This window comes from Saccostrea cucullata, unplaced genomic scaffold (assembly GCF_032062105.1).
Source record: "Saccostrea cucullata isolate Sc308-1 unplaced genomic scaffold, CSIRO_AGI_Scuc_v1 ctg45, whole genome shotgun sequence".
NCBI classification, from domain to species: Eukaryota; Metazoa; Mollusca; class Bivalvia; order Ostreida; family Ostreidae; genus Saccostrea; species Saccostrea cuccullata.
This window is the reverse complement of record NW_026939164.1, coordinates 880,614-893,971: the sequence shown is the minus strand read 5'-3', so window position 1 is coordinate 893,971 and position 13,358 is coordinate 880,614. Positions and strand designations below refer to the sequence as shown.

Genomic DNA, 13,358 nt, shown 5'->3' with positions numbered 1-13,358 from the left:
CAATAAATGTTATAAGTATATAGAAATTACCTTTTCAGCCTTTAATTACAATCGTAATAATTATTGAACAATTTCATGTGTATTTTTTCAAAAAAGAAAAATTAGTTGAAATATTGAACATTATTTTTACAGACTCAAAATTAAAATCCACAGCCATGGAAGACCATGAAAAACACATACGCTCAAGTTTTCTTTATTTTTTTTTTTTTTTTTTGTAAAAGTATATGTCTTTCACATCCTATGACTAACACTATATTAATGAAAAATGTAGCTATGGTACTTTTCTGACCATTATTATAACCCGTGCAAAATTTTACCGGGGGGGGGGGGGGGGGGGTACAGGCACGTAGCAGCTGGTGGAAGCGCTCCCCACACTTTTTTTCCCAAACATCTCTTTCCTTTTAAAAAATCTTCATTGAAAGACCACCGATTGCTTCCTCCCCCTTTTTGTTACAGTAAAGCCAAGCAAGGCTGAAGTCGTATGGTATGAATAAAATTTGGTACTGAAGGAAGGGGAACCTACATCCTTTCCTCCAACTAAATAGAAGTGTCGTTTTTTTTCTCTGGATTGCCCCCCCCCCTTCAAAAACGATGGTACGTCACTATTATATTTAAAACTATTTCCATGTATGTATGTGGAGACATTCTTATTCTACTTTTTTATTTTAATAAGAGGAGGTATTGACTTGTTAAATAATATTGCAAGGATAAATAATCTATGAAATACATGTTGTATCCACAGGCACCTGACGTTACATGTGTACTTATTTTTCGTTTAATAAAAAAGAATATACCCATACCAAATATATATTTTTTTTTATTAAAAGAAAAATAAGTAACGACAGGTTCCTGTGGTTGTATCTGTAAAAAATAAATTTTGTTGAACAATTACATGTAATTTCAGCTTTGATGTCTTGTATTAAATTATCTGCTATTCTTTATTTGATAATTGGATATTGTTTGTTAATCAACTGTTTGTCCTGTTCAAACCCGATATACAGGGAATATACTGTTTTCCCCGCCATATTTATACAAACACTAAACGACAAGAGATGTTTTATTTAGATCACTAGAGTTCAGTCAGTGAGCATGCGCATATTTAACACTAGTGCGACACGGGTTGTCTTAATCGAATACACTCAATATGAGCGAAAATTTTCGAAAGGGGACGTTAAACAAACAAAACAAAAAAACGAAAACAAATCACAGTAGGTTATCCGTCACACAAGCAGTTGGACAAAGTCCTGTGCTAGAAAAAAAGGAACACGGAAGTTATTTTAAAAGTGTCTCAGAAATGTAGATATCTTTAAATATCAGCAATATAAATGCTGGTTGACAGATAAAATTCTAAAAGAAAAAATTTCGATATATCTAGTGATTAGAAGGGTTTCCTTGTTCCTGCTTCAGTAAATCACTAATATATCTAAATCAACCTACTGATCGGATGGTAATTAATTTTAAGTAAAACCGTTCCATAGAAAAAGTATCGAATTTTTCTTCCGTCTTATGTAATCTTTAACTGCTGTGGGTATCTTTGATTTATTGTATATTTGATAGGCATATAGCGTACCGAACATAGTTTTTTTTCTTCACACACTAGTCATACTAAATAGATTACATCAAAGCATTTGCATATCTTACAAAATCTAAAGAGATGTGGATATTATCAAAAAAACAAGTTCTATTCTTACATAATAAAGTAAGTTTGTTCTTGTTTTAAACTAGCTCTCCGAAGTCGTAATAATTCATTATTGTGTAATAAATCTGGATTCCGATGATTTAATTATGGTGTATCGATGTGTGTTTTAAATACTACCTTTACAGTTCTTTTTTATGTGTGCAGGTTCTTATCGTTTGATCGTTAGATCAGTAGGGGCGATTGTTTTGCACCTATTGTAATTGCTTATTTATGTTCGCATCAGATAAAAATTATTTATGCATGATATTAGCCGTATCTGTCCAGTGATCATATACCACTGGCACAGAGTCTTCATTAAGTGGAATTGATAACTCTACAAGCAGTCTATCGCTATCACATTCATTCAACAAATCTTCAGAATTATTCTTAGCAGATGTCGGTAGGAATTGCAGGCGAACCAACAATGTGGCTAACTTAATGACATCTTCTTACTGTAACAATACAGAGGATAATTTGATCAGAGGAAGATCAGCTTCTCCCGAGAAGTGCGTGCCGGGAGTCGATTTAAACGGACGCTTTAATCCTACCAAGGTGTAAGCTTTTCACTTGTTTTAGAATTATACGATCGATCCGGAATGTTTTTTCTAATTGCACTTGGAGGTTATCTCCGCCCATTTCACGTGCTGACAGACGGAAAAAAGTGTTGGAACTCACTACGGAGATTTCAAATAACATTGCATCATAACGCCAAAAACTATACCAGTGAAAGTCACGGCACATTATGAATGAAATTTTGTACATTGATGCAGAGGGGCAAGACATGGCGAAAAATTTAAGTGATACGTCAATGGTGACTGAAAATGTTTTAAACTTGACCGCTTTGATTGTACCCTTACCTGGCAATGACTCAAACTCGAATACAAGCAGAGGACCTCTTCTACCAGAAGAATCTCTTACGGGATTAATGATTCTATACACACTTACAACTTTATTGTCCATAACAGGGAACATTTTTGTAGTTCTGGTCTTCACCAAAGGTCGACATTCACGGACAGATCTTCGACCTTTCCTGATCAACTTGGCGGTGGCTGATTTAGTCATGGCATTCTTTTGCATGCCCTTCACGTTTGCAGACACCATTCTGGGACACTGGGTCTTCTATAAGCCACTTTGTACTTTAGTACTTTTTGTTCAACTTTTCGCTGTTGCAGCCAGCGTAATGACAAATATGGCCATAGGAATCGACAGATTTCTGGTCGTTCTCTTTCCTTTAAGATCTAGGGTAACTTATTCACGTTCGAAATACGTTATAGGTGTGATATGGTTCTCAGCTTTTTCATTAGCCTCTGTACAGTTTTTTGTCGGTAGGGCACAGAAAAGTGGAGACATTTACAAATGTATTGAAGTTTGGCCAACTCCGGAATCGAGGAAAATTTATACTGTGTGTCTTTTTTTGTGTACGTACATCATTCCTCTCTTTATTCTATCAATAACATATTCTATAGTGGGGATTCTTTTGTGGAAAAGGACGGCCCCTGGGAATAAAGACCAAACACGAGATTTACACAGATTGAGATCGAAAATTAAGGTTTGTATTTTCTAGTGCTTGTTTGTATGTTTGGTGTGCTAGTCCGTTTTATGCTATGATAATTGCCAAATTGAAATATTCTCACCCTTTCTTTAGGATAATAATATCGTAAATCTGTCGTAAAATCGGAATAATCCGCCTACAAGTCTACAATTTTAATATCAGATTTCCTTTACCACAAATAGCTTTCACAGGTGTTAACGTATTTTATGGCTACTGTACTACTATACCTATTATTTCTTCTTTTTGTATTTTAATCCCAAAAATGTTTGCTCTTTTAGAGCAAATTTATACTTAAACGATATTATTCATGGAAAATTAGCAGTTATGATGTCATAGGCTTTGAAGACCATTGAAAATACAAAAAGGACTCCTTTTGGACCGGGTCATTTTATGGTTAAAAATAGCACGACACTCTTCTATTGCCTTTATATAGTTATTTATACACTTACATGCAACATTTTGTAACGCATGTCAATATCTATTATTTTTTTATGTCTAATATTTCTTTTATTGTTATTGCAATGTACGAGGGTTGATCCAAAAGTAATAACACAGTGTCCATTACTTTTGAATCAACCCTCGTAAGTTGCCAAACTTAAAATGCAAATGAAAGTTGTATAAAATAAATATATGTTTAAAATATTTCTTATTACACAAATAGTTCTTGTTTTTTCTTCCTTTCTTTTTTGTATATTCCCAAAATACAGGGGTTTTTTAAATTTAATTTTTTCATCGTTAAAATTTATAATAAGTTTGTTCAGTTTAATATATCGAGGAATTGGACAAGTATTGTTTATCCTATGGCATATTGTTTCCAAAAATAATCTCCAGTTCTGCTAATGAGAAGTTTCTAATGATGAAAAGGTTCATGACCTGCAGACATGAGCTTTGAACATTTTTCAAATTTCTTTCGGCAAGCAACTTGAAGGCAATTTCCTTTGAGGACAACATTTATATTTCTCATATAATGGTCAAACACACGTGATGGTGATCGACCTCAAATTATCAGATCTGCTGGTCAAACACGTTTGATCACAGCATGTGATACCAGATGTACATAGTTGGCAGCTGGTTTTTGTGTGATATATCATCAAAATATATTTGTAAATATCACAATAAACATCACTACCTTGCCTTATTAATTTCAATTACGAAGCTAATCAAAAGATTTAAACATGTCTTTTATCAAATGATTAACGTCTTCAGGGTCATTATATATAGAAGAATGCTACCAAAATTGGTTTAATTTTCATATTTTCTATTTTTAAATACATAAGTATTTTATTTAACCACACAATTCTTTGTAGATGTCTTAGAGAAAAAAATATTCGTACCGCCAAGTAAATTTTTTTTGGATTCATTTGAGAAGAGGACATTACCGTGAAATGTGAAGGACACCGAACTGATGAAGGTCACACTTTATCAAGGCAATTTGATTCGAGAACACGTAGGTTCTTTTGCTAAAGTAATGGTTTATGTTTTTACAATTTCGATTGTATCTCACCCACTGGTGCAGTAATAGTTTAAAATGTGGTTCCTGGTGAGATCTTTTGCTCGGGTGTCAAATGAAAGGATGGGAAACAATAAAAACTGATAAAGTCTAACGCAAGAATTTGAATGTTCAGGATTTTCAGTTTTTCAAATCACTTATCATCAACTTTAGATTGTTTAAAATCATTTCTATGCACCAGATTTGCATCATTTATTCATTACTGCTGCACTAACATTGCTTAAATTCTGAATAACGAAATGGCAAAAAACTTCGATTTTTTTGGAATTATTGCATCGTAACATCTGATGATTGTAATCTTAAAATGAATCATGAATAGCAAATGTATTCAAAAATAAAAATATTTTTTTAAACTAACAAGTTGCTAAAGAAGATAAAGTTTCAGTCAGGTGGAATAGGAAGAGATAGCTATGTGTGTCATTTATAAACAAATATCCTCGATATTTATGGAATTCATATCAATACAACAACTAATTAATAAGATAATTAATCTTTGAACACATTAAAATGTTGTTGAATGTACTATAGTACTAGAACATCAGTTAACTATAATAAATGCGACTCACAAATCTATCAATGTGTCTTTGCAATACGTTAATAAACGATTTCTTATGTTTGTTTAACTTTCTTAATAGAGGTATTCTTAGATTGGTTTTCCTTATCTTTTAATTTCTTTTTTTTTTATTTTGTCTTCCCAATCTGTTGTCTATTTTTTTTTAATTAAAGGGCATTTGAGAATTCTCTTTTTTTTTACCTAATGCAAAGTAAAATAAATAAAAAAAAATAATTCTAGAAAAATTATTTTTATTTTATTTTCTGCCAATCAGGTGCATAACGCTTTTGGTATTTCTGTCCTTCTTAGTCCTTGTCTACGAAGACTTGGCAAATAACATGTGTAAAATAAATAATCACCACCAATGATTTTTTGGTGTTATCTGTTATAAAAAAAGACACAGAGTTCCAGTTCTTGTACTTTGAATCATTGGAATATTACACATAAAAGTGAATAACTGATGCGATTGAATGTCGAATCTGTTTGTAATTTTGGTAAAATAAGATCCATTTTTGTTATGTTATTCTGCAGTATGGAATAGGTACCAAGGGAGGTCTTTAGACCCATTAACATCTGGGCACATACGAAAGCTGTCGAAAAAATGTCGAATGAATAAAAGAAGTGTCCATTAAATTCCATCGCAATTACTTGTTCTGCGTAGGATATCTCTCCTAGATCGCACTTTCCCCCTCACTATATATCAGGGAAGTGATTATGCTGGTTAATACTTTATGCCTTGCATAAAATTTGTTTCTTTATTATAAAAAAACAGAAATTGAATTTTGATTTCTCATTTTCTATAGTAATTTACAAGGAAAATGTAAGCTATTTGTAATTTGTAACTTTGCATTTATTTTGTCAAAAAAAAATCAATAAAATGTGAACATAACACACAAATCATATGTTCAAAAGTCGATTTAAACAACACAAATTTAGAGCAGAGCAAATATTGACGTTTGAAAACATCAGAGATCGAATCAGATGCCTAGGTGGATTAAATATCACTCGCAAAATAAAAAAAATGTTGACTTTAAATGCGATTTTTGTACCTTATATCATCAATTCATTTGTCAGTAGCTTAGCTCGTATAGAAATACATGTAATCCGTACGTGGGCTCTTCAAATCAACTGGAAACGTAAACCCCACATATACAGTGTAATATTAATGATATATTGCTGCATAAATAAGGTAAGAAGTTGATGTCACAATCCATTTCTTCTATCATTTTGTGATGTTAAAACTTTTTAAAAAAAATAATCACATTTCATTAAAACTCAATAACTACTAATTTAGAAAATGTGATTTGGGTAACATATTTTCTTTTAGGGAGAGAGCCAATATAGGCTTTGCCTGCTGACCAATCCTATTCAATTAGTAAATAAAATTTTGTATAAATAACAAAAAATATTTTCCATCATTATTATCAGTCCTAAAGCAGTAATGTGGCACCATCAGAACTTCGTTTAAAGGGTGTCATTTGTGGTCATTCAATAAATTATTCTTTTACACCCTTATCTCAGAATCAGGCGATGTCGAGTTATAGAACACTCGATTCGAGGCAATAAGATGCGAAAAGTGCGATTTCTGTCCCCATGAATAAAATTGAAAATATGAAAATATTATAAAACAAAAAAATTTTTTCAACGTTTGGTATAACAACGGGAATTAAATTAAATAATAAGTAAGTGATTAATGTGAAAAATATCAATGTTCTTACTTCTTTCTATCCTCAAAAATATTATTTATTACCCTAACGATCCGTTTTATAGAAACATAACCATAAAATTTAGCTCTGTGCTATCAATTATCTAAAAAATATCAAAAAATTTCTGCAGCGCGTTTTATCTGAAAAGCATACATCTGATACGAAACAGTGTAAAAGTTAATCCAAAAGCACTGTTATGAAAAAGCCAATATTTTGATCTTCCTTGAAATACAAACCATGGCCCGGACTATTTTCTTTTATCCAATGTATTCCCTTTTAGTATTTAGTATTTTACAACCCTTTAATATCCATTAAACAGTTTGTAATGCAATTTCACGAAGAAGAAGGTCATCGTTTATTATACTTGAACTAGAACTATGGGTCGGTTTTCTGTGTTTCAAAGCCATACACCAATAAAAAAACAATAGAAAATTGAGGAGAATTTATAAAAAGATTTATAGACCACAAATATTCCATCTGTATGATTACGAAAACGATAACAACAGTTTACCCAGAAGTAAATATTGCAATTCCAGTTTAAACCATATTACAGTGATCGTTTCAATTGTGACATAGTCCAACATGATGAACAATTGATATTTATTTGTGGAAGTGGTTTATTTATTTGAATTTGTACAAATTTCTTGTGAATAAAACGCTACAAATCTCTATCTACGCGTGAAACATACCATGCTTCTTGCAATATCAAGCAATATGGCATAAAGATACAGAAACCCCGATTTTTTTTTTTTAATGAAAATATTTCATTTAAATGGCTTTTTTCCTTCCAGTTAATATGTTCTAATGAATTTTAATACCAATCATGGTTAAAAAGCATTATAAGTCTTTTGGTAGTGTGTAGATATGCACAAAACTTGAAAGAAAAAAAATCAAATAAGTATCTGTGTCGGAGTTTCCGCTCTCTGTCAAATAAATCGACCTTGGAATAAAGTATACTACATATATATTCACTCCGGAAGCCATTAATAATAAAATGGTGGCAAAGTCCTGATACCATCACGTGACTACGCTTGTAATGCTACTGGTCATTCTCTCGTTCACTGGCGTAAACCGATTCCAAAGTTTTATCGGTTAGATAAAAACATGCACTGTTCTAGGACAGTGTCGAAAGAAACTTTTAATTTAATTTTTGGTGACTATGTGATGTTAGAAAATAAAAACATTCAATATCAAAGTCATTATAGTTTCATTTTTATGTTTTGTATTTGAAACTGAATTTGAATTGAATATTTGAAAACAGCACAAAATAACCCATTTTCCAGACTATGTTTCATAACTATTTCTCTCTTAATGACAGAAATTCCTTCAGTTTGGAAGCATATGTGATCGTTCATTTTTTATGTTAAAGATTCTGATATTTTAAGTCATAAAGAAATAAATTGTAGTTTGAGTCATTTCGATGTCATGTTCTGTTCCTTGATTTCAGTACTTCATTCAGATTTTTCAAGTAATCAAGAAATAATTGTAGAGTCATTTCGATGTCATGAATAGACAATATCAATTTACGTTCTTTTTAGTTCTAAAACGTGAACACCAGCTTTAATGACGTGTCTGATTACATTATATTAATGCATGACACTGAGGAAGAATTCTTGCGGTACATCCCGCCTGCAGGAACATCTTCAGAGCTGCTTAAGGCGATTACAGGCTTGAACTTTTGAATAAGATGGAAGCTAAAACTTAAAATGAATGCCTAGGTCACCTCGAGGTTATAATATATAGGACAACTTACAAGTTGTCGCTTGTTTGTTTGTTTGTTTGTCAGTCAGGCACGTAACATCAGAAGAAACCTGTAGATACTTTTTTTAAAAAACATAAATTGTACCATTAAAGAAGTCATTGGAAGACTCCTTGCTCACAATTCTCTGTTTTAACTTAGTTAAAGTTTGCAGTGAATGAACAACATTAGGTTGTGGAAGAAAGTTGTTTTATCAGATCAGATATCTCTTAGCCCTTTACGAAAATTGTTAAGCCGATAATTATATGGATTAATCCTATAAATTTGTAAGACAATGATGGTGTTCGCAATTTATCTTCCAAGTCGATGTTGGAGAAATGTTATTCACATCAAATATCGACATTCTCTCAAATAATAAAAATGATTAATGAGTCAGGCTTTTGAATAATTGCAATGAAACAATTTTAAAAATAAGCCAGATAATATTTTCAATGTTGGGCGTAAAGAGAAAACATAAAAACTGACCAGAAAAATAAAATTTTCCCACATTCAATTTAACACGACATGATTTTCAAATAAATAATTTGAGCAGATAACACGTATGACAAAAATGAGTTGTTATTATAGTAAATGTACTGATTTGTATAAGGAAACCTGTTGAAATGAACAGGATACCGGAGTTTCTCATTGAAATCTCTGTAGTCTTTTAAGACCACATTTTTCAACAATCTTGAAATTGTAAATTTGAATTTATTGGCAGACCAGATTTTATTTTCTTATGGAGCAAAATCCATTCATGATTAAGAACTTCTACACGAAAAGAAGAAAAGACGAAACGTGGCTTCAATTGCACATTGAAATATATCGATGATGTTTATTAAGTTAACAATTGTTTCTTCCAATCTTATGTCGTCTCAGTGTACTTGAAATAAAAGGTTTCAGAGAATCTGCCACAATTAGATTATATTCAGATCTTTTACTGATTTAAAACAATAAGGCCAAACTAATAACATAACTTTTTCATCGTCAACTTTCCTAAGTTTTCCTCTTTACAACTTGACTTTTTTATGGCAAACGTTCCTTAGTTTTCCTCTTTACTATTTAACTATTTCATCGTCAACGCTCCTAAGTTTTTCTCTTTACAATTTAACCTTTTTATTGCCAACTTAACTCGGTTAACCTCTTTCATCTTCATATTGTGCTTATGTCGATACAAAAGGGCATGCTCCGAGTATGATCAATTTTTAAACCAAGACAGGCATCTGACAAACAAGTCGATGTAACGATTTCAGCAACCTCGTTTAAAGCCAACATTTTGTAACTTGAAATTTTACAGTCAATATAATGACCATGTTAGTTAATATAGCTCATCAATAAGTCATTAATTGACTGACTTATTTTATGCGATATTTTTTGCGCTTTCAAAACTAAATTTGTCCAAGGATTAATCCGTCTGCTTGATCAAAACACGAGGCTCACAACGGGGATGTCAGGTCAATATGGACTGCTTATTCCTCCTGGGAATCTGCTTTTAACTCTGGAATCACCAGGGGTTCGTGTTTTATGCATTGTTTAATTACAGATTTGTATTGTTTAAAGAATCTTTTAGAAAGTAGTTCACTGTTCTTAATCTTCATCCTTCTCATGGAAATAATTCTCAAATTTCCAATAGACACTATTGGCTAAAAGTGCATTTTAAATTATATTACGTAGAGGTTGACATTGGCTTTCAAAACGAGAGTTAACACAATTACTGCAATCAATATAACAAAACAAAGCCATTTACTCCAATTCAAGAAGAGGCTTTTTATGTGTCTCTCCTCGTCTCTGCTCACAAAACGAACACCCTATTGATCTGAAATGTGCCTCTTCAGAGTTCTCACGCTAAAGTCACGTTCCACTTTTACTTTATAAGTTATGACACCTTTTTGGTTTTGGTTAAGATGGGGTAATTTGAAACTTTTTTTTATTGAAATATGAAATTGTATTTATTTATTTCGGTTTTAATTTACGAAAATTAAAGAATTTGATACCATAAATCTTATGGAGAAAGGGACGATTTAGTCACTGAGGACAAAAGATCCCCGATAGAATACAAACCTTAACAAAATAGTCATGAGTACAAAGACAGAAAGGCATTCATTATGGAACGCCGTAACTGCCTTATGTGGAGAACTTTCATTATATGATGGTATTTTGTCATTATATGCTGGTATTTTGTCATTATATGATGGTATTTTATCTTTATATGATGGTATTTTATCATTATATGATGGTATTTTATCTTTATATGATGGTATTTTATCATTATATGATGGTATTTTATCTTTATATGATGGTATTTTGTCATTATATGATGGTATTTTATCATTATATGCTGGTACTTTGTCATTATATGATGGTATTTTATCATTATATGATGGTATTTTGTCATTATATGATGGTATTTTGTCATTATATGATGGTATTTTGTCATTATATGATGGTATTTTATCATTATATTATGGTATTTTGTCATTATATGCTACTACTTTTCTTCTTTATACTACTTTTCTTCTTTATACTACTTTTCATTATATATATGCTACATTGTACTACTTTTTCGTCATTATTTGTAGTCTCGATCATCCAGACGCTTGTCTATAGAGCACTAATTCGCAATCGCATCATCTCGGGTCTTTCCGTTAGAGGTCGGAAAAACAACCTCGAATGTATTAACATCACCGGATGTTAAAATTTTATACATCTTCCTGTTTATTCAAATATAGGATAGACTAATTTAGAAGCCCCTTCTATAGTATATTCTAAGTAATATCATTACATTGAATAAAGTAAAACTCTATTCCACAGATAAAAGGTCTCCATGCATTTATTTCAAAGATCGTAAAAACGGAGGGTTGTCATGGCGTCTACCACATACATTCGAGGTCGTTTTTCCGCTAGCCGGAAAGGCCCGAGAAGTTGCGATTGCACTAATTCGCTGTTCCGCGATTCTCAGTGTAAGCGTCTAGGGGAGCCAGTCAAAGCGCCCCCTAATAAAAATAATTTTATAGAAAAAATACTGCCCCCAAATATTGGTCAAAGCGTCCCCTGATTTTAGTCAAAGTGCCCCGTAATAAAAACGTCCCGGTCAAAGCGTTCCCTAATTCTAGTCAAAGCGTCCCCTGATATTAGCCAAAACGCCCCATGATTTTGGTCAAATCGCCCTCAAACATAATTCTATAGAAAAAATACTGCCCCCAGATATTTTTTTCCTATAAAAATATGTTAGGGGGCGCTTTGACCAAAATCAGGGGGCACTTTGACTAAAATCAGGGGACGCTTTGACCAATATACATTATTTTTGAAGTACATATTTGACCATGTATGGTATACTTAGTACATGTACATATAAAACTCTCTCCTTCATTCTCCCCTCTCTCTCTCTCTCTCTCTCTCTCTCTCTCTCTCTCAAAAGGAATTGTTTCAATGATTTTTGCACGAATTGTCTCATGTCAATTAAATAGAGATCCGCATCGACCTGTCGAGAATTAATGTGCGAGGATCGTATATTTTGGTCATTGTTCCCGATCGCGAACGTGTACTTCAAGGAAACTTCTTAGATTCTATAGTCGAAATCAGGGTTATTATTTTAAAGTGTACATGTGACAATGCTTCACATTTCATACATGTATCTATATATGTATATAAAAATGATTGAATGCCACGCCGGGTGCACGAAACGCGTGATTAAAAGAGAAAGGAGCATTACTCCTGCCTCTAAATTTTACGTTTTAAAAATTTTATCCTGTGAGGAAATTTTCATCCTGGTCATTTTTTCATAAAAAAAATATGGACCTAGCCACTCTGCAAATAACGAAGCTGTAACAAATACGCATGTAGGTAATTATAAGGTTATGCATGTAATTGTCTTAATTTTAGTAAAATTCTTGGCTACAATCAAGCAGGTAAAATACATTGTCAATTATTTTCAAATCACTCTTTTCCTGAAAGAGATATTTAATCATCATGAAGACTTGCTATCCGGCAGTCAAAAATTTTACTTCCTATGCAAGTCCTGTACATTGATAAAAGGTGGTGGATGCTGGAAATAATAAGTAAAATATGTAGAGACGGAGAGAAGTTGATTGATTTCTGAACTTGCTTTCCACCACGAGGCGTGACAAATGCACATTTTTGGAACATAAGAAAGGGGGGGGGGGGTCCTTCCAATTACTGGAAGTTCAGTGCCAAATTTAAAGTTTCACTGGATATAAATTATATTGCAGCAATGTGTATTATATGCATTTTTTATGTAGGGTCAGAGAGGACAATTACTTTGATAAAGCTCTTACATAGGCCATTCTTTCGAGATTAATAGAAAGATGCAATCGAATCTGTTCCTCAAACTGCTCCAAAAAAGAATAAATTCATTTGAAAAAAAAAAAAACAAGAACAGAAAGTATTTTTGACGAACGCCTTGATTTAATTCATGTGTGAAATAATATGCTCTCTCACTCTCGTCGCGGGTTCGAATCCCACCGCAGGACATGGAGACAGGCCCTTGAGTTCCCAAGCTGCAGTAGGCGCTGGCACAAAAAAGATCCCTACCTGCTCAATGGCCCTAAGTGCCGAGTATAGGACAAAATTGTTCTCCACTGGAAAGCATTGGCGTCTCCAT

The 13,358-nt window shown here is 32.5% G+C and overlaps 1 protein-coding gene across 1 annotated transcript in view; it reads left to right on the top strand.

Moving 5' to 3' along the window:
- Nucleotides 1–1,835: 1,835 nt before the first annotated feature.
- The window catches only part of LOC134252436 (neuropeptide Y receptor type 5-like), a 29,095-nt gene continuing 17,572 nt past the window's right edge, over nt 1,836–13,358 (top strand). The window contains exon 1 of the mRNA XM_062734921.1: nt 1,836–3,227. Within this exon, the coding sequence (XP_062590905.1) occupies nt 2,421–3,227 (807 nt within the window). The 5' untranslated portion in view covers nt 1,836–2,420. The remainder of the gene's footprint in view (nt 3,228–13,358) is intronic.